The sequence below is a fragment of the Muscardinus avellanarius genome (genome assembly GCF_963383645.1).
Source record: "Muscardinus avellanarius genome assembly, chromosome: X".
NCBI classification, from domain to species: domain Eukaryota; kingdom Metazoa; phylum Chordata; class Mammalia; order Rodentia; family Gliridae; genus Muscardinus; species Muscardinus avellanarius.
Window position 1 is genome coordinate 33,799,026 of NC_137792.1, and position 18,645 is coordinate 33,817,670.

The 18,645-nt window shown below is 42.6% G+C and overlaps 1 protein-coding gene across 1 annotated transcript in view; it reads left to right on the forward strand.

Annotated features, from left to right (window-relative positions):
- ATP6AP2 (ATPase H+ transporting accessory protein 2) overlaps positions 1–4,088 on the forward strand; it is a gene marked incomplete at both ends in the record, with an annotated part of 31,786 nt that extends 27,698 nt beyond the window's left edge. The window contains one exon of the mRNA XM_080718651.1: positions 3,897–4,088. Coding sequence (XP_080574777.1) covers positions 3,897–4,088 — 192 coding nt within the window. The remainder of the gene's footprint in view (positions 1–3,896) is intronic.
- Positions 4,089–18,645: the final 14,557 nt, after the last annotated feature.

Sequence of the window (18,645 nt, forward strand, 5' to 3'; positions counted from 1 at the left end):
TTCTTTATTTACTTATTTCTGTGTATCGTGATACTGGGGCATTCTGCCTCCGAGCTATATCTCCAGTCCTATTTTATTTTTTATTTGGAAACAGGGTCTCAAGAGTCTCCCTATGTTGCCGAGGCTGTCCTCAACCTTGTAATTCTCCTGTTTTAGCCTCCCAAGTACTGGGATTGTAAGCATGTACCACCATGTCCAGCTAGTATATACTCTTTATAATTTTTGTGTGTGTGTGGCACTAGGGATTGAACCTAGGGACATTCTACCTCCATGCTACATCCCCTCGCTAGGGTGATGAAAGTCTCACTATTTACTGAGGTTGTCCTCAAACCCGCAATCCTCCTATCTCAGCCTCCCAACTACTAGGATTACAAGCGTGCACCTTCATGCCTGATTTTTATTTTCCTCAATTATTCATGGGTATGAATCTTGCTTTAAACATTTAGAAAGTTGGAGGCAAGGTTGCTGTCCATGGTAAAATGTATGTGCATACGCTCCTAGACACACTTAGATATTCCTTAACATCATGTAGTAAAAAGCACTGTTTACAGTTTGCCTTGCCGCTTGCTGCAGTCAGACCCCCAGTCACTTCTGTATACTACCCTTTGGAGCTGCGTGCAGCCCCACCTTGCTTAGTTTTGCTGATGGCAATGTGAGACTTGGGGGGGATAAGGTCGAAGCTAATGCCATTTTCACATAGTCCAGAGATGATTGATTGGCTTGTGGATGTTTCCTTCCAGATTGAATTGGGGTCAAAGGACCCTGTTTATGACAACAGAGCAGGCTAGACCTTCCTCTGCCTCCATACCAGTTTCTACTATAAAACATCTAGAAGCTGGACATGGTGGCGCACGCTTTTAATCCCAGCATTTGGGAGGTTGAGACAGGAATATTGCAGTTCGCAGACAGCCTCAGCTACTTAGTGAGGCCCTTTGCAACTCAGTGAGACCCTGCTTCAAAATAAAGAAGAAAATATAGGTCTGGGGGTATAACTCAGAGGTAGAATGCCCCTGTGTTCCATCCCTAGTACTGAAAAAAAATCTAGAAATACTGGATAAAAAATAAAACACCTTTTAAGTACATAGATCAGCTCTTAAAAGAAGGAAAATTCTTACAAAGTAAGTAAAGAAGAGGCTTACTTAGGCCACCCTAAGCACACTTGCCAGTTGGGATACCAAGAGGCCCCTGGATCCCTGTGTGCCTCCATATAAAGCTGGGGACCCTGAGAGGGCTGTGCCCTCTGTGAGAGGGGAGACTAGCAGATATTCCATAAAATAAATGCTTAAACCATTCCATACAAACAAAGGCAGCTTGGGCTCTGGGTGGCAGGTGTATGAGTTGAGAGTGGGGATGTCTTCTGGTCAGTTCTTAAAACAGGGGTCCCTTTAAATGGGGTTGGGGCTCAAATTTATATTACCTGCAAGTTCCAGGAAACCCTGGTGTAGAAATTAAAGTAAGCCTAATCGCAGCCTGGTGAGATCACTATGGCCTCTAGCAGGAATAAATGTAAAATCTCTGACAGGATATACCATGCCCTCAGTGCAAGTCACAGCGGACTCAAAAAATTGTAAAACCGGCAGAGTTAATCCATCATGGGTATAGGTTTGCTAACACAAAATTAGATCCCAAGAACATCAAATAATCGCATGTGAGGATAAGCCATAAAATATCAGTTTAAACTGATTAAAGAAATGGGAATCAAACCTGAAAATAGAAATTTTATTTAAAGACTGATTTGAACTTAATTGGGAAAACTTTACTAGATTCTTTTAACATTGTCACGTTAGGCCTGCTTACTTTACATGAAATAACCCCAAAGAGAAGCCAACTTGAAGAGGGTCCCAGTGTGTTTTGGGAGTTTGACAAAGCAGTCTCATAGAACTGAATTATTTTGCTCTAAGTTTATGAATAAAGTTTCTCAAATTACCTTATATATGGTAAGGGGCAAGAATTAGGAGCCAGGCATGGTGGCGCTCGCTTGTAATCCCAGCATTTGGAAGGCTGAGACAGGAGGATCCAGGTTCACAGACAGCCTCGGCTACTTTGCAATTCAGTGAGACCCAGTTTCAAAATAAAGAATAAAATATAGGGCTGGGGTGTAGCTCGGAGATAGAATGCCCCTGGGTTCCATCCACAATACTGCAAATATAAATAAATAAATAAATAAATAAATAAATAAATAAATAAATAAATAAAGAGAGAAAGAAGTGTGGTGGCACACACTTGCAATCACAGTATTTGGGAGGCTGAGACAGGTGGATTGTGGTTTGTGGACAGCCTCACCTTATTAGTGAGGCTCTTTGCAACTCAGTGAGACCCTGTTTCAAAATAAAGAATAAAAAAAATAGGGTTGGGAGTGTAGCTTGGAGGTAAAATGCCCAGGGGTTCCATCCCCAGTACCGCCAAAAAAAAAAAAAAAAAAAGAAAGAAAGAAAGAATTAGGTGATGTCTGGCACGTGCCTGTAATCTCAATACTTGGGAGGCTGAGACAAGAGGATCACAGGTTCAAGGATAGCCTCAGCAAGTAGTGAGATGTTCATCAACCTAATGAGCTATAACCCCCGCTTCAAAAATAAAATAGGGCTGGGGTTTAGCTCAGAGGTAGAGTGCCCCTGGGTTCCATCCACAATACCACCAAATAACCAAAAAGGAATAGGTAATGTCATTGGGTTTTCTTTATCTATAAAAATAGTGAGTTAATACTTTATTCATGCAATCTAACATATTCATATTTCTTGTTTCTTAAACATAATAGACCAAAGTGAATCCTTTGTGATGGGAATTGGTGTCCAGCATTACTTGGAATAGTGTTTCAGTCCTGATTCTGTCTGTTGTTAGTGTTCACCATTCCTACATCCCGTGTCTGCATCCTTAACTCTGTATTGGTGTCTCATCTACTTCACAGAGAAAAAGAGGTCTCCATGTGAGGTTTCTTCTTAGGATGATGCCATTGGAGAGGTTCTTTTTTTTTTTTGGTACTGGGGGTGGAACCCAGGGGTTTTTCTACCTCGGGCTATATTCCCAGACACAAGTATATAACATTTAATATTATTTAAAGCATAAAAATAATATTAACACTATTAGCTTAATAGAATACATTATTTTGAAGTTCCCCTGCCTTATCCCTCTTCATTTCCCCACCTAGAGTTAACTGCACTCCTTAATATTATGTTAATCCTGTCTTGCTTTTTTCCCACAGTTTGATTGCATATGTATTTATCCATAAATAATGTTTGGTTTTGCCTGTATTCAAAAGTTTTACAAATGAAATCATACTGTATGTAGCTCAGTGTCGTTTATAAAGGGCACACAGATGTATGGATTATCTGTGGAAATTTTACTGCCATGTATTCCACTGTATGGTTCTGCCCCCACTGCTGATACTCGTACACATCTCTTGGCGCACATGTAGAAGTTTCCCTAGGCTGTGGACTTAAGGAATCAGAGGACATGCTCACCTTCTACTCCATTAGGTATTGCGAAATCTTCTCAAATAGTTGAACCAGTTTATATTTCCACCAACAATGCAGATGTCTTCTCCATGGAGGCTTCTCTTCCTGGTTCCTCCTGCCATTATGAATAAATGTCTAACAATGAATCATAGCCACTAAATTTGGCAAATTTTGCATCTTAAAATTCTTCCCTTTTGCCGGGCGTGGTGGCACACACTTGTAATCCCAGCATATGGGAGGCTGAGACAGGAGGATCATGGTTTGCGGCCAGCCTCAGCTACTTAGGCCCTTTGCAATTCAGTAAGACCCTGTTTCAAAATAAAGAATAAAAAATAGAGCTGGGGGTGTAGCTCAGAGGTAGAAATGTCCCTGCGTTCCATTCCCAGTACCGCAAAAAAAAACCCTTCCCTTTTGATTTACTTTTTTCTCGTTTTTCAATTGTAGAACTCAGCAAGTCCCTATAACCTCGCATATAAGTATAATTTTGAGTATTCCGTGATTTTCAACATGGTCCTTTGGATTATGATCGCCTTGGCCTTGGCTGTGATCGTCACCTCTTACAACATTTGGAACATGGATCCTGGATACGACAGCATCATTTACAGGATGACAAACCAGAAGATACGAATGGACTGAAACTGCCCAACGCCAGGCTGAAGGGCTTGGAGACTGGCCATTTTATTAAATATATCTTGAGTGTGATGTAGAGTAGATAGTATACTTCAAATTTATAAAAAATGGCAAATCTTTTTCTCTATTTTGTGTGTGCCTGTGATGTTTTTTAGAATGAATTATAGTATTGTTGTGAATCAAATTACGTGATATAGATTCCATAATATGTTTGATTATGATAGTCATTTAATAAAGTAATTTCATTCCATTTAATAAATTTGGAAATATGCACTGAAAGACATGTGAACACTTAGAATAGCTCGTGTTATTTATGTTGGAAAATGCACTGAATTTAGTAGAGAAACTTACAAATGCTTAACTTCCTTGCACAGAATAGATGGAAAATCATATTTGGGCTGCTGTCATATACTATGAACCACTTGTAAATGTCTTAATTTGATGTAAATATATGAGGAACAAGAGAAAAAGTGTTTAACTTAAAGTAGCCCTCAAATATTGGATGTGCTTATACAATCGCTTAGTTTTGGAACTGATTGACAAGTGTTTTTTAACCTCTTCTGCAAGTTTGGTGATCTATATAATCTAGTAAGGCTATTAAAATGCTATATTGATTTAAGAAGAGACTAGCTTTGTGGTATATGGATGCTTGTAATTAGATACTCATATCTTTGGGGGGACATCTTGAGGCATGAATATAAAATATTTTATTTTAGAAACGTTTCCCCCTGTGAGGCTACTATGGTTTGTGGTACAACCTCATTCTATAGAATGTTAAGTGGAAGTAGGTGATTTCTACTTTTCATGTGAAAGTGGACCAATGTCTATAAATAGTAACAAATAAAGTTAATGATTCCAAATTTGTGTCATTTCAATGCTAAATCTGGATTGTAAAAAAACTAACCAAACAAGTTTTTCTTTCCTCAGAATTGGCTGTTTTGTTATTAACATGGTTTCATTCTGTTTTTTGTTTGTTTATATTTATTTATTCTCATTGCCTCCCAAGATCCAGTACCAGTATAAAGAAGGCTTTTTAACCTATCATTCTTGTTCTGGAACTTGTATAGATTGACTGTTGGAAGGGCTTAAATTTTCCTATAGCAGTTTTAGTGGTATTGGGGTTCCTGGAAACCCTTCTACTTCCGGGCTACACTCCCAGACCTATTTTTATACTTTTTTTTTAAATTTGGAAACAGGGTCTCTTAAGCCAGCGCAGCTGGCTTCGAACCTGCGCGATCCTCGATCCTCCTGTCTCCGTCTCCCAAGCGATTACAAGTGTGTGACACCACGCCCGGCCCTATAGCAGTTTTAAATATGAATAGGACACTAACTGGTTAGAATATGAAGGACTTTGTAAAATAAGGGCTTAGCAGCTGGATGTGGTGGTGCACGCTTGTAATCCCAGCATTCGGGAGGCTGAGACCGGAGGATCACAGTTCATGGACAGCCTCAGCTACTTAGTGAGGCCTTCTGCAACTTAGACCCAGTTTTGAATAAAAAATAGGGCAGGGGGTGTAGCTCGGAAGTCGAATGTCCCTGAGTTCCATCCCCAGACCCACAAAAATAAATAAGGGCTTAGTATTACAATTTTATTTCCTAAAAGACATATAGCAGAAGTTTTAATTCATGTTTCTAGACTTCATTCAGCAAGCATATTTTATTTTAGGAGCACTGCAGTCCTTCCTAAGTTCCTCCTTGGGTTAGGAATTAGTTATTTCTGCTGCTTCTTTGGAAACCTCATTAGATCATTTCTAAATTAGGCGGGTTTAAAAAGATGAAGTCTATATGTGCTTTCTTCCATTTAATTGCAAGATGCTTTTGAGAATTACATGCTAAAACTCTATATAGTAGTGGTAATTTTTGGTTTTGCCTCTCATTGATGTATAAATAATAGTCAAGTTGAAGCCAGGTGCGGTGGTATGCCTATAATCCCAGTACTCAGGAGGTTGAGACAGGAGAACTGCAGATTCGAGGCCAGCTTCAGCAATTTAGCAAGATCTCATTTCAGTAGCCGGGTGTGGTGGCGCACGCTTGTCATCCCAGCATGTGGGAGGCTGAGACAGGGGGATCGCAGTTTGTGTCCAGCCTTAGCTACTTAGTGAGGCCCTTTGCAACTCAGTGAGACTCTGTTTCAAAATAAAGAATAAAATATAGGGCTGGGGGTGGAGCTCAGAGATAGAATGTCCCTGGGTTCCATCCTCAGTACCACACACACAAAAAAAGATCCCATTACAAAATAAGAAGGGTTGAGAGTATAGCTCAGAGTTGGAGCACCCTTGCGTTCAAGCCCCAGAACAAAAAATAAAATAGTGCTATTGATACTCAGATTAACAGGAATAAGGCCTACATTGTTCCAGAATCACTCAGGTGTTTTCCACCCTATCCACTGGCAGGTTTATGAGGATGAAAGTTTTTCAGCTGCCTGGCCCTCCCCCAAACAGTCCCCACTCTGACCCCCATGGAACCCAAAAGGGACTGTGCTCAGGAGCAGGAACCAATGCTGTGCGGTAGTGATGATCCATTTTTCTTTAACAAGTATCTTATATAAACATTGCCACAGAAGTTGTATTGCTATGATTAAATATGAAGTAAACCAATGCCTTTGTAATTTAAAACTGATGAGACTTTTAAGTTCAAGGGGAAGAAAAAATTAATTACATGACAGCACTAATCCTTATATGGTAAATGGCATCAGCGTCCTTCTATCTATGTTAGGCAGAAAGCAATTAATTAAAATAAATGTTCTGCCAAGATTATTATACCTGTTGCTGATGATTTGCTCTTAAATTAAGTCTAATTTGTTCAGGAACATAAATCACAGCATCAGGATTTGTGTGAGAGGCAGGAAAGGCAGACGGCCGCATACCGTTTCATTGACATTGAAAGAAAAAATCCAATCACTTCCCGTCTAATTGGAATATTCCAGGTTTATAAAATCTTTGAGATTCTGGATGTGATAAGATGCTTATGGCCTAATTCTATTAGAAATAATATACAACTGATTTTTATTTTCCTATGTCTTTTGAAGAAATGATAATCTGAATTTATTTTCATGGCACCAAGATATATCGAAGCCATCAGTGTTTTGGGGGGGCATGCTGGGAACTGAACCGCCAGCTCTTCCCTTTTATTTTAAACAGTCTCCCTAAGTTGCCCAGGCTGGCCTTGAGCTTGCTATCCTCCTGCCTCAGCCTCCTGAATGGCTGGCATTACAGGTGCGCACCGCCACAAAATAAGCATGGCACAGACTTTTTTTTATGGGTGATTAAACCAACAATTGCAGTGACATCAAGCCCTCTATCTTGGATTCATGACAGAATGACTGAATATGCACACTGGTTTCTTGGAAAAGTAGAGTTGTTGGGGAGGGCCGTTAGTAAGCACGCTGTGATGAAAGTGCGCCAGTAGTCATCCAGATGGACTGCATCCTCTGCTTTCCCACTTACTAGCTGAACGGACTTGGGCAAATCCCACAGTCTCTCTGAATCAGAGTTTTTTTTTTTTTTTTTTTTTTTGGTGGTACTGGGGTTCCTGGAAGCCCTTCTACCTCCGGGCTACACTCCCAGACCTATTTTACATTTTTTTTATTTGGAAACATGTTCTCAAGCCAGCAAGGCTGGCTCCGAACCAACGCGATCCTCCTGTCTCTGCCTCCCAAGCGCGGGGATTACAAGCGTGCGCCACCACTCCCGGCTTGAATCAGAATTTTAAATCTATATAATGGGGATGGCTATACACTAGGTTTGCAAAAATTAGTATTCAGTGGGGAGAACATGTTCTCAGGTTTGTGTATGCTGAATAAATGTAAATCATAATAACAATAATAAATTCAAAGAACTCTGCTTGGACCCAACAATGTGCCACTGATATATACTAGCCAGTTTCTACTTTACAAGCAATAAGAGTAAACCAGTGAAATTTTGCCCGTTGTCCTGCTAACGACCTACTGGACAGGATCGAATCCAGGAGCACACGTTAGAGTTTTCATGTATCCTTAGCCTCCTTTAATTTGGCACAGGTGGCCTTTGAAAAGTACGGACCAGCTATTTTATAGAATGCCCCTCAATTTGGGTGTGCTGTTTGTTCATGATTAAATCCCGGTTATGAGTTTCAGGAAAGAATGGAGCACCCCAGGTGGAGGCTCACTGCCAAGGAGGCAGAATGTCACTATCTCATTTCGGTGATAACTTTGGTGAATGTGGTGTCTGCCAAGTTTTTCCCCTATAAATTTGTGGGGGGTTTTTCATTTGTAATTAGACACATTAAGTCTGTGTTTAAGTATTTATGTATGCATGTATGTATGTATGTATGTATTGTAGTGGGGATTGAACCCAGAAATACTCTACCACTGAGCTACATCCCCAGCCCTTTTTTTGTGGTGGTATTGGGGTTCCTGGAAACCCTTCTACCTCCGGGCTACACTCCCAGACCTATTTAATATTTTTATTTGGAAACAGGGTCTCTTACGCCAGCACGGCTGGCTTCGAACCTGCGCGATCCTCCTGTCTCTGCCTCCCAAGCATGGGGATTACAAGCGTGCGCCACCACGCCCGGCTTACTGATGATATTTTATGGACTACATTTTCAAGTTAACCACAAGCATACCTATATGTGATGGAAGAATGACTGGGGGAGGGTAAGGGAAAGAAAAAGCAGTAGCAGTTAAAATAAACACAAAAATGACAAAATGATTAAGGAAGTAGGGTAGAAGTTACTTTGTTCCTTCAAAAGAGAAGGTCAGGAACTTGCCATCCTCCTGATCAGACAGGGGCTCTTTAATCTCCTCCAGAGTTCCCTTTACCTTCAGCTGATAACTCAACTAGTTCTCCCATCGAACCCCTCAGTCTCTGAAGGGAAGGAGGACTTCCAATAACCTGCAGGTGGGCCAAGTGGGCTGCTCCCAGTGTGGCCTGCGGACTTGTACGAGTCTGTGGTAAGTATGGAAATTGAGATCAGTGTTGAGAAGTTTTGATAGCAATCTGACATTCCATGATATCCAAATAGAACAGCAGATTCATCTCATTGGACATGATACAGGCCAGTTTGGGTGTTGTAAAGCTTGCTCAGTGAATCACCATTAGAGCAGTCTGACCTATACACGACAGAACCACGTCATAATGGGAGATATTTCAAGGTAAGTTTGCCAATGGTTAACCAAAAGTATGTAAAAATCCTAAACTTAACACTTAACTATTTTTTTGGTACTAGGGTTGAACCCAGAGGCATTCTGCCGCTGAACTATATCCCTGCCCTATTTTCTTGTATTTTGAAACAGGCTTGTTAAACTACTGTTGGCCTCAAACCTGCACTTCTATCTCAGCCTCCAAGTATTGGCATCACAAATATGTATCACTATACCCTTCTTTGTGGTGCTAGGGATTGAACCCTGGGACATTCTACTCCTGAGCTTACACCCCCACCCCTATTTTATTTTTATTTGGAGACAGGGACTTACTAAGTTGTTGAGAGCCGGCTTTGAACCTGTGATCCTCCTATCTTAGCTTTCCAAGTACTAGGATTGCAGGTATATACACCACACCATGCCTAGCTCCAGCTTAATTCTTTTTTTTTTTTTTTTTTTTGGTGGTACTGGGGATGGAACCCAGGGGCCTTCTACCTGCGGGCTACACTCCCAGACCTATATTTTTTATTTGAAAACAGGGTCTCTTAGCCAGCTGAGTCTGGCATCAAACCTGCGCGATCCTCCTGTCTCAGCCTCCCAAGCGCGGGGATTACAAGTGTGCGCCACCACGCCCGGCTCATCTTAACTCTTAATTATCATATTATTGGATGAAGGTTTGAAGACAGTTGCGGAATAAATCATTTGCTTTTATTTTGGAGGAAGAGTAAAAAGGGACATCTTGAAGTTGGTGAATTACTTTAAAATATCTCCTTTAGTTTGGTATGGTGGCAGACACTTGTAATCCCAACATTTGGGAGGCTGAGACAGGAGGATCACAGGTTCGCAGCAAGCCTCAACTACTTAGTGAGACCCTTTGCAATTCAATGAAATCCTGTTTCAAAATAAAGAATAAAAAAATAAGCCAGGCGTGGTGGCGCACGCTTGTAATCCAAGCACTTGGGAGGCTGAGACAGGAGGATCCCACAGGTTTGAAGCCAGCCTCAGCTACTTAGTGAGGCTTTCAGAAACTTAGTGAGACCCTGTTTCTAAACAAAATATAAAAAATATGTCTGGGAGTGTAGCTCAGAGGTAAAAGGCCCCTGGGTTCCACCCCCAGTACTGCAAATAATTAATTAAACTCTTTTCATTCCTGTCAACATACCTCTGAGACTAGTTTCCCTACTATAAATGTTAAGACAAATCATAGAAATTCTTTTAACTATATATCACCCTCTGCATTAAATACTGGCAGCAACCCAATCTAAATTGATAGGTTAGCAAGCAACAAAGACTACTGAAATACAGTTTTTGCTCAGAGTGTGTATACAGACACTTAATATGGGGAAGTTGCTTTGACTCATAGCTATTTGTGAAATGATAAGAGTTATGGTGATTCTCATACTAGGTATTGAGCCCTTTTATATAAAATTTTATTTATATAAAATGAAGCCGGGAGTGGTGGCGCATGCTTGTAATCCCAGCATTCGAAAGGCAGAGACTGGAGGATCGAGGTTCGCAGACAGCCTCAGCTACTTAGGCCCTTCACAACTCAGTGAGACCCTGTTTCAAAAAATAAAAAGACTAGCTGGGCGTAGTGGCACACGCTTGTAATCCCCGCACTTGGGAGGCGGAGACAGGAGGATTGCCCAGGTTTGAAGCCAGCCGCACTGGCTTAAGAGACCCTATTTCCAAATAAAAAAGTATAAAAATAGGTCTGGGAGTGTAACCCAGAGGTAGAAGGGTTTCCAGGAACCCCAGTACCACCAAAAATAAAAATATAAATAAATAAATAAATAAATAAATAAATAAATAAAAATACTAAAAAATAGGAGTGTAGCTTGGAGGTATAATGACCCTGGGTTCAATCCCCAATACCACAAAAGTTTAAAACATTTAAAAAAAAATAACATGAAATTTTAAGCTGGGTGTGGTGGCACATGCTTGTAATCTCAGTACTTGGGAGGCTGAGACAGGAGGATCAGGGTTTGCAGCCAACCTCAGCTACTTAGTGAGGCCCTTTGCAACTCAGTGAGACCCAGTTTCAAAATAAAGAAGAAAAAATAGGGCTGGGGGTGTAGCTCAGAGGTAAATGCTCCTGGGTTCCATCTCCAGTACCACAAAATAATAATAACAATAATAATAATACAAAATAATGAAATTTTATATTTTGTTTTTGTGGTACTTGGGATGGAACCCATGGGCGCTTGCTTTACCTTCAAGCTATACCCTTTTTAGTTTTTGTTTTTGAAATGGAGTCTCACTACATTGCTGAGAGTCTTGTTACACTGCCGAGGCTATCCTTCAACCTGTGATGCTTCTGTCTCAGCCTTGCAAGTACTGGGATTAAAGGTGTATGCCTCCACACCCATCAAATTTTATCTTTTAAAAGTATAATAAAGCCGGGCATGGTGGCGCATGCTTTAATCCCAGTATTTGGGAGGCTGAGACAGGAGGATCAAGGTTTGCAGACAGCCTCAGCTACTTAGTAAGATCCTTTGTAACTCAGTGAGACCCGGTTTCAAAACAAAGAATAAAAAAATAGGGCTGGGGGTGTAGCTCGAAGGTACAATGCCCCTGGGTTCCATTCCCAGTACTGCAAAAAAAGAAAAAGAATTTTGTTTTTGCAGTATTGGGGACTGAGCCTTTATTATAAGCCATATTTCTTTATATACTTTAGTCCATGTTAGAGTTTGGATATGAAATGTCCCCCAAAGTCTCATGTGTTGAAGTTTGGTCCCCAGTGCAGCCGTGTATGGGGCTGCTTTTGGAAATGATTGGATCATGAGGGCTTTTAACATCACTAGTGGATTAATACATTTGATGGATGAATAATCTGACTGGACTATTGGGAAGTGATGGCAACTGTAGGAGGCGGGACCTAGTAGGGCGGTAGGTCACTCACAGTGCGTCCTGGAAGAGCCCTTGTGGCTGGCCCCGTCCTGTTTCTTTGCTTCCCGGCTTTGCTCCAGTCCACTCTTCTGCCATGATGCTCTACCTGACCCCAGGCCCAAAGCAATGGAGCTGCTGACTGACTGAAACCTCTGAAACCCGGAGCTGAACTAAACCTTTCCTTCTTTATTTTTCTCAGGTATTTGTCACAGTTTTGAAAAACGGACTAACATAGACCATTCCTGGACTTCCTACTCTATTCCACTGGTTTGTTTGTTTTTAGTCTGTGTAGGGGGGGAACTGGGGGTTGGACCCAGGGGCATTCTACCTCTTAGCTATACTCCCATTCCTATTTTATTTTTTATTTGGAAATGGCCTTGCCAAGTGCTCAAGGTCTAAGTGGCTGAGGTTGGCCACAAACCTATGATCCTCCTGTCTCAGCCTCTCAAGTACTCAGATTACAGGTATGCGTCATCATACCCAGCTCCTTTTTATTTTGAAACAGCCTAAGTTATTGAACACTAGTCTCCAAACCGATTCTCTTCTCTCAGTCTCCCAAGTACTGGGATTCCAGGCATTCACCATAGTACCCAGCTTGGGGCATTATATAGCATACAATTTACTAATTTCACACGTACAACTCAGTGATGTTTCAGTAAATTTGCCAAGTTATACAGTATCACCATAAATTGCTTTAGAATATTTTTATCAGCCCTATAATATCCTTCATGCACATCTACTATTCATTCCTTTTCCCAATCTGACCTTCTGCCCAGGGCAACCCCTCTTTGTCACTATAGATTTACCCTCTTTGGAAATTTTATCTAAATGAAATGCAATATATAGTCTCTTGTATCTCTGGCCTCTTTCAATGAACATAGTTTTCTTGAGGTTCATTTACATCATAGCATGTATCCATAGTTCATTCTCTTTCATTCCTTATATGGATATACATTTTGTCTATCCACTTACAATCTGGGAATGTTATATTCATATCATTACTCAATGCTGCTAAAAATACCACTAAAGAGACAAGAGATGGCCAGGCATGGTGGCACACAACTGTAATCCCAGAATTTGGGAGGCTGACACAGGAGGATTGCAGGTTCGAGGCCAGCCTCAGCAACTAGATGAGGCTCACATCACCTTAGTAAGCTCTAATTTCCAAATAAAAAATAAAATTGGGCCAGGGGTGTAACTTGGAGCTATAATGCCCCTCTGTTCAATCTGCAGCAACACACACACACACACACACACACACACACACACACACCACCACCACCACACCACATGAGAACACTTACTAGGATAGCTATAATAAAATAGATACTAACAAGTGTTGTTGAGCACATGGAGAATTTGGAAACCTCACACATGGCTGGAGAGAATGTAAAATATCACTGCCATTCTGGAAAACAGTCTTGGCAGCTCCTCAAAGATTGAACTTAAGCTGGGTGGTGGCACATGCCTGTAATCTCAGTACTTTTGAGGCTGGGACAAAAGGATCACAAGTTTGAGGAAAGTCTTAGCAATGTAGCAAGACTCTCAACAAGAAACTGTTTCAAAATAAAAATAAAATATGGCTGGAAGCTGGGCCTTCTACCTCCAGGATACACTCCCAGACCTATTTTATATTTCAGAACCTGTGCGATCCTCCTGTCTCAGTCTCCGAAGCATGGGGATTACAAGTGTATGCCACCACGCCTGGCTACAGCAACATTATTTATGATAACCAAATAGTGGAAACAGCCTAAATGTCTACCCACTATTGACTGGCTAAACAAATGTGGTATATCCACACAATGGGATATTATTCGACCATAAAGGGAATGAGGAACTGATAACATGCTACAACATGGATGGACCTTGAAAATGTTACATGGAGTGAAAGAGGCCACTCATTAAAAGGTCACATGTTGTACGAGTCTATGTATGTGAAATGTCCACAATAGGCAACTCACAAGTCAGCAAATAGCTGAGTGGTTGTCAGAGTTGCAGAGAGTGGGGAACAGGAACTGACTGCTCAGAACTGAAGGTTTCTTTTTGAAATAATGAAAATGTTCTAAAATTGACTATAGGAACAGAGGCACAATTGTGAATATACCAAAAATCATAGACTTTTACATCTTAAATGAGTGAATTATATGTGAATTTTGCCTCAATAATAACTGTTACAAAAAGTTACTGTGAAAGCCCAGTGTGGTGGTGCACGCTTGTAATCCCAGCACTTGGGAGGCTGAAACAGGAGGATCATGCAAGTTCAAAGCCAGCCTCGGCCACTTAGTGAGGCTCTCAGCAACTTAAGTGAGACTGTTTACAAATAAAATATAAAATGGGTCTGGGGGTATAACCTGGAGGTAGAAAAGTGACTGGGTTCCATCCTCAGTACCACACACACACACAAAAAAAAAACCTCACAGTGAAATAAGATTTCTTATCCCTCCAATTAGCTTGACAATGTACTCTACTGAGATGAGTGTGAGGTAACACTCTTGTACACTGTTTCTGGGAATGCAAAATGGACGGCAAATTTGGCAATATCTAATAAAGCCAAACATGTATTTACCCTTTCACCCAGCAATACCATTTTTCAAAAAAAAATAAGGCTGGGTATAGCTTGTAGGCAGAATGACCCTGGGTTCAATCCCCAGTTACCCAACCTCCCTAAAAAATCAATGTCATGAAAAGCAAAGAAAGGCTGAGGAAGTGTTGCAGATTAAAGGAGACTACTAAATGCCCCATACAGTACTGAACTGGATCTTGTACTGAAGAAGACAAAGACCATAAAGGACATTATTGGGATAATAGACAAGACTAAAGTAAAAATTATATCGATGTTACAATTGCTAAACTGGATTAACTACCACAGTTATATCAGAAGAGACCTTTACTCTTAGGAAACACACTGCAGCGTTAAGGAGCAAAGTAGAGTGGTGTTTGTGACTTGCTCTCAAAGGTTCAGATTAAACAGTAATGTGTGTTTGGAACATATGCATGTGTATACATATATACACACATATGTGTAAATACACATACATATGTTTATAGATGTGTGTACATAACACACACATCAGTAGAGTAAAACAAACATGGCAATGTTGAAAAGTGGTTGTCATAGTTTGTTCCTGTGTCAGCTTAGGCTGGAGCCTTGTTTCCCAGAATACTCTCCACAGATGGTTCCAAGGAAGAAATGGCTCTTGACAAATCGCATGTGCACCAAAGGCCTTCTCATCTTCCCCTTTTCCCGAAAACCAGGAGCTAAAACCCCCCGTGTGAAAGATGCCCTTTTTGAACCAGAAGAAAGGGACCTTTTTTGGCAGATCTTAGGCAGAGAGAATTCTGTACAAACAGACCTTGATGAAATAACTCTGATCTTCCTCTGACCTCCCCACATAATTTAGTTACTTTCCCACAATTGCCTTTTTGTTCAAACTACTACAAAAGCATGTAGGCTTTGCCAGGTCTTTGGGTCTTCATTTCCTTATGAGGGCTCCTGTGTCAAGTAAATTTTCTACTGAATTGTATGCTTTTCTCTTGTTAATCTAGTTTATGTCAATTTAAGTCTCTGGCCCCACTAGGACCTTAAGAGGGGGAAGTTCTGCCTTCCCCACAACAGGATCCTTCAAAGGAGTCCTTGGCAAGGAAGTGGGTGGAAGGAGAGGGCAGTCTTCTGCTCATCTAGCCCTTGACAGTGAGGCAGGACAGAGACCTGGGAACAGGAGGGATTTTCTTTTTGTGGTACTGGGGGTGGAACTCAGGGGCTTTTCTACCTCCAGGCTACACTCCCAGACCTATTTTATACTTTATTTGGAAAAGAGTCTCACTAAGTTGCAGAGGGCCTCACTAAGTAGCTGAGGCTGGCTTCGAACCTGTGCGATCCTCCTATCTCAGCCTCCCAAGCGTGGGGATTACAAGCGTGCGTCATCAAGCCTGGCTTATTTTTTTTAACTTAATATATTTTTATTGGTGCATTGTAGTCAAACATCTCAATGGAATACAAGACTTGTGAGGGTATTACAAGCACACATCATCCAGTTAGCCTTTATCCAATCCCCATCCCATTCCCTCCCCCTCCCTCGATCCCATGCTTGATTTAGTGATTAACTTTGATATATTTGTTTACATACATCATGTGCTTTAAAGAGATTCCATCTTTCCTCATCCCATGCCCTCTGATCGATCACCTTAATTGCTCCTCCATAGGGCCCTTCAACTGGATTTCCTCCTATTACCCATTTCTTCCTAGTTTTTGCATATTAGGGAAAGCATCTGATTTTTTATTTTCTGTGGTATTTCTCTGTGTATACCGCATTCTAAGTTCTGATCCTGGCCTCACTGGCCCTGGCACCGGCCTCACCCCTCAGCAGGCTCTGATCCCGGCCTCTGAGGCCCCAGCACCAGCCTTGCCTCATGGCAGGCTCCGGTCCTGGCCTCACTGGCCCCAGCACTGGCCTCACCCCTTGGCAGTCTCCGATCCCGGCCTCGGAGGCCCCAGCACCAGCCTTGCCTCACAGCAGGCTCTGATCCCAGCCTCGCTGGCCCCAGCACAGGCCTCACCCCTCAGCAGGCTCTGATCCTGGCCTTGGAGGCCCTGGCACTGTCCTTGCCTCACGGCAGGCTCCGATCCTGGCCTCACTGGCCCCGACACCAACCTCACCCCTTGGCAGGCTCTGATCCCAGCCTCGGAGGCCCCAGCTCTGGCCTTGCCTCACGGCAGGCTCCGATCCCAGCCTTGCTGGCCTCGGCACCGGCCTTACCCCTCGGCAGGCTCTGATCCCGGCCTCGGAGGCCCCAGAACCAGCCTTGCCTCACAGTAGGCTCTGATCCTGGCCTCGCTGGCCCTGGTAATGGCCTTACCCCTTGGCAGGCTCCGGTCCCGGCACTGGCCTTGCCTCAAGGCAGGCTCTGATCCCGGCCTCGCTGGACCTGGCACCAACCTTGGCTTAAGGCCAGGTCCTATCCCGGCCTCGCTAGCCCCAGCACAGGCCTCACCACATGACAGTCTCCTATTCTGGCCTCAGAGGCCCTGGCACCGGCCTTGCTGTGCATTGGGTTTCCGTCTCTGTCAATTTGAGCAGGTCATCTATAGATGTTCCATTTTTTCTTTTCTTTTTTCTTTTTTCTTTTTTTGGTGGTACTGGGGTTTCTGGAAACCCTTCTACCTCCTGGCTACATTCCAAGACCTATTTTTTATATTTTTATTTGGAAACAGGGTCTCTTAAGCCAGCAAGGCTGGCTTCAAACCAGCGCGACCCTGTCTCTGCCTCCCAAGCGTGGGGATTACAAGCGTGTGCCACCATACCCAGCGTTCTTCCATTTTTTTTTTTAAATATGAGAAAGCAGTACATGTCTTTATCAAAAGCTGGGACTCCCAAATACCTAGTGGCAATGAATTTTGTCTTCCCTCCAAAGGCAGAGGTTCACAGCTTCACTTTGGATAGCAGGCTCTGCTTCTCCACATGCAGCCTGGTCTCCTGCTCTGCATAGAGGAGCGCAGTGGCCATGAGGGCTGATGTCTCCCAGAACATGCAGCGTGGTGGCCCATCCCGGCTATGTGGGGCTCCCTCTGATACCCCCCAAACCCTTTTACACCACTTAGCATGTTGTCCAGAATTCCTGAGCTTGTGTGGCAGGAGCAGGCTACTTTTGGGGAGATTTCCTCAAAAGTTCAAGGTGGATTGGACTGGATCTGTCTGCCTCTCCAAATTCTAGTCACCATCACTGCCACTGCTGCCACTGCCATCTCAGATCTCTACCGAACACTTTTCCCCCACAGTATGATTTCCAGAACTCACAAGCATGTGTGGCTGTAGCAGTCTACCTTTGAGGACATTTCTTTAAAATTTTAAGGTGGGTTGGATTGGATCTCTGCCTCTACCAAATACTGACCACTGCTACTACCGCCACAGCCATCTTGGTTCTCTTCTGAGCACCTTATTCACAAAGCATGCTGTCTCAAATTCCCAAGCATGTGCGGCAGTAGCATTCTACCTTTGGGTTGATTTCTTCAAAAGATCAAGGTGGATTGAATCAGATCTCTGCTTCTCCCGAATACTGGCCACCACCATTGCCACTGCCTCCACCATCTCAATTCTCTCCCAAACATTTTTCCCACACAACATGTTGTCCAGAATTGCTGAGCATGCACGGCAGTAGCAATCTACCTTTGGGGCAATTTCTTCAAAATATCAAGGTGGATTGGGTCAGATCACTCCCTCTCCCAAATACTAGCCGCTGCTGCCGCTGTCACTGCTGCCAACTGGATTGGATCTCTGCCTCTCCCAAATACTGGCCTCCACCACCCTTGCCATCGCTGCCTTCCTCCTGGTTCTCTGCTGAACTCCTTCCTTACATGGTATGATGTCCAGAATTCTTGAGCATGTACGGCAGGACCAGTCCCCCTTCCCAGAGATTTTTTTCCCAAAAGTTCAAGGTGGATTAATTAGGATTTGTCTGCATCTCCTGAATCCTGGCTGCTGCTGCTGCCATCTTAGCCCCTCTCCAATATTTTTAATAAGAGAGGACAATATGTGTGTTTTGAAGAGGTTGTGA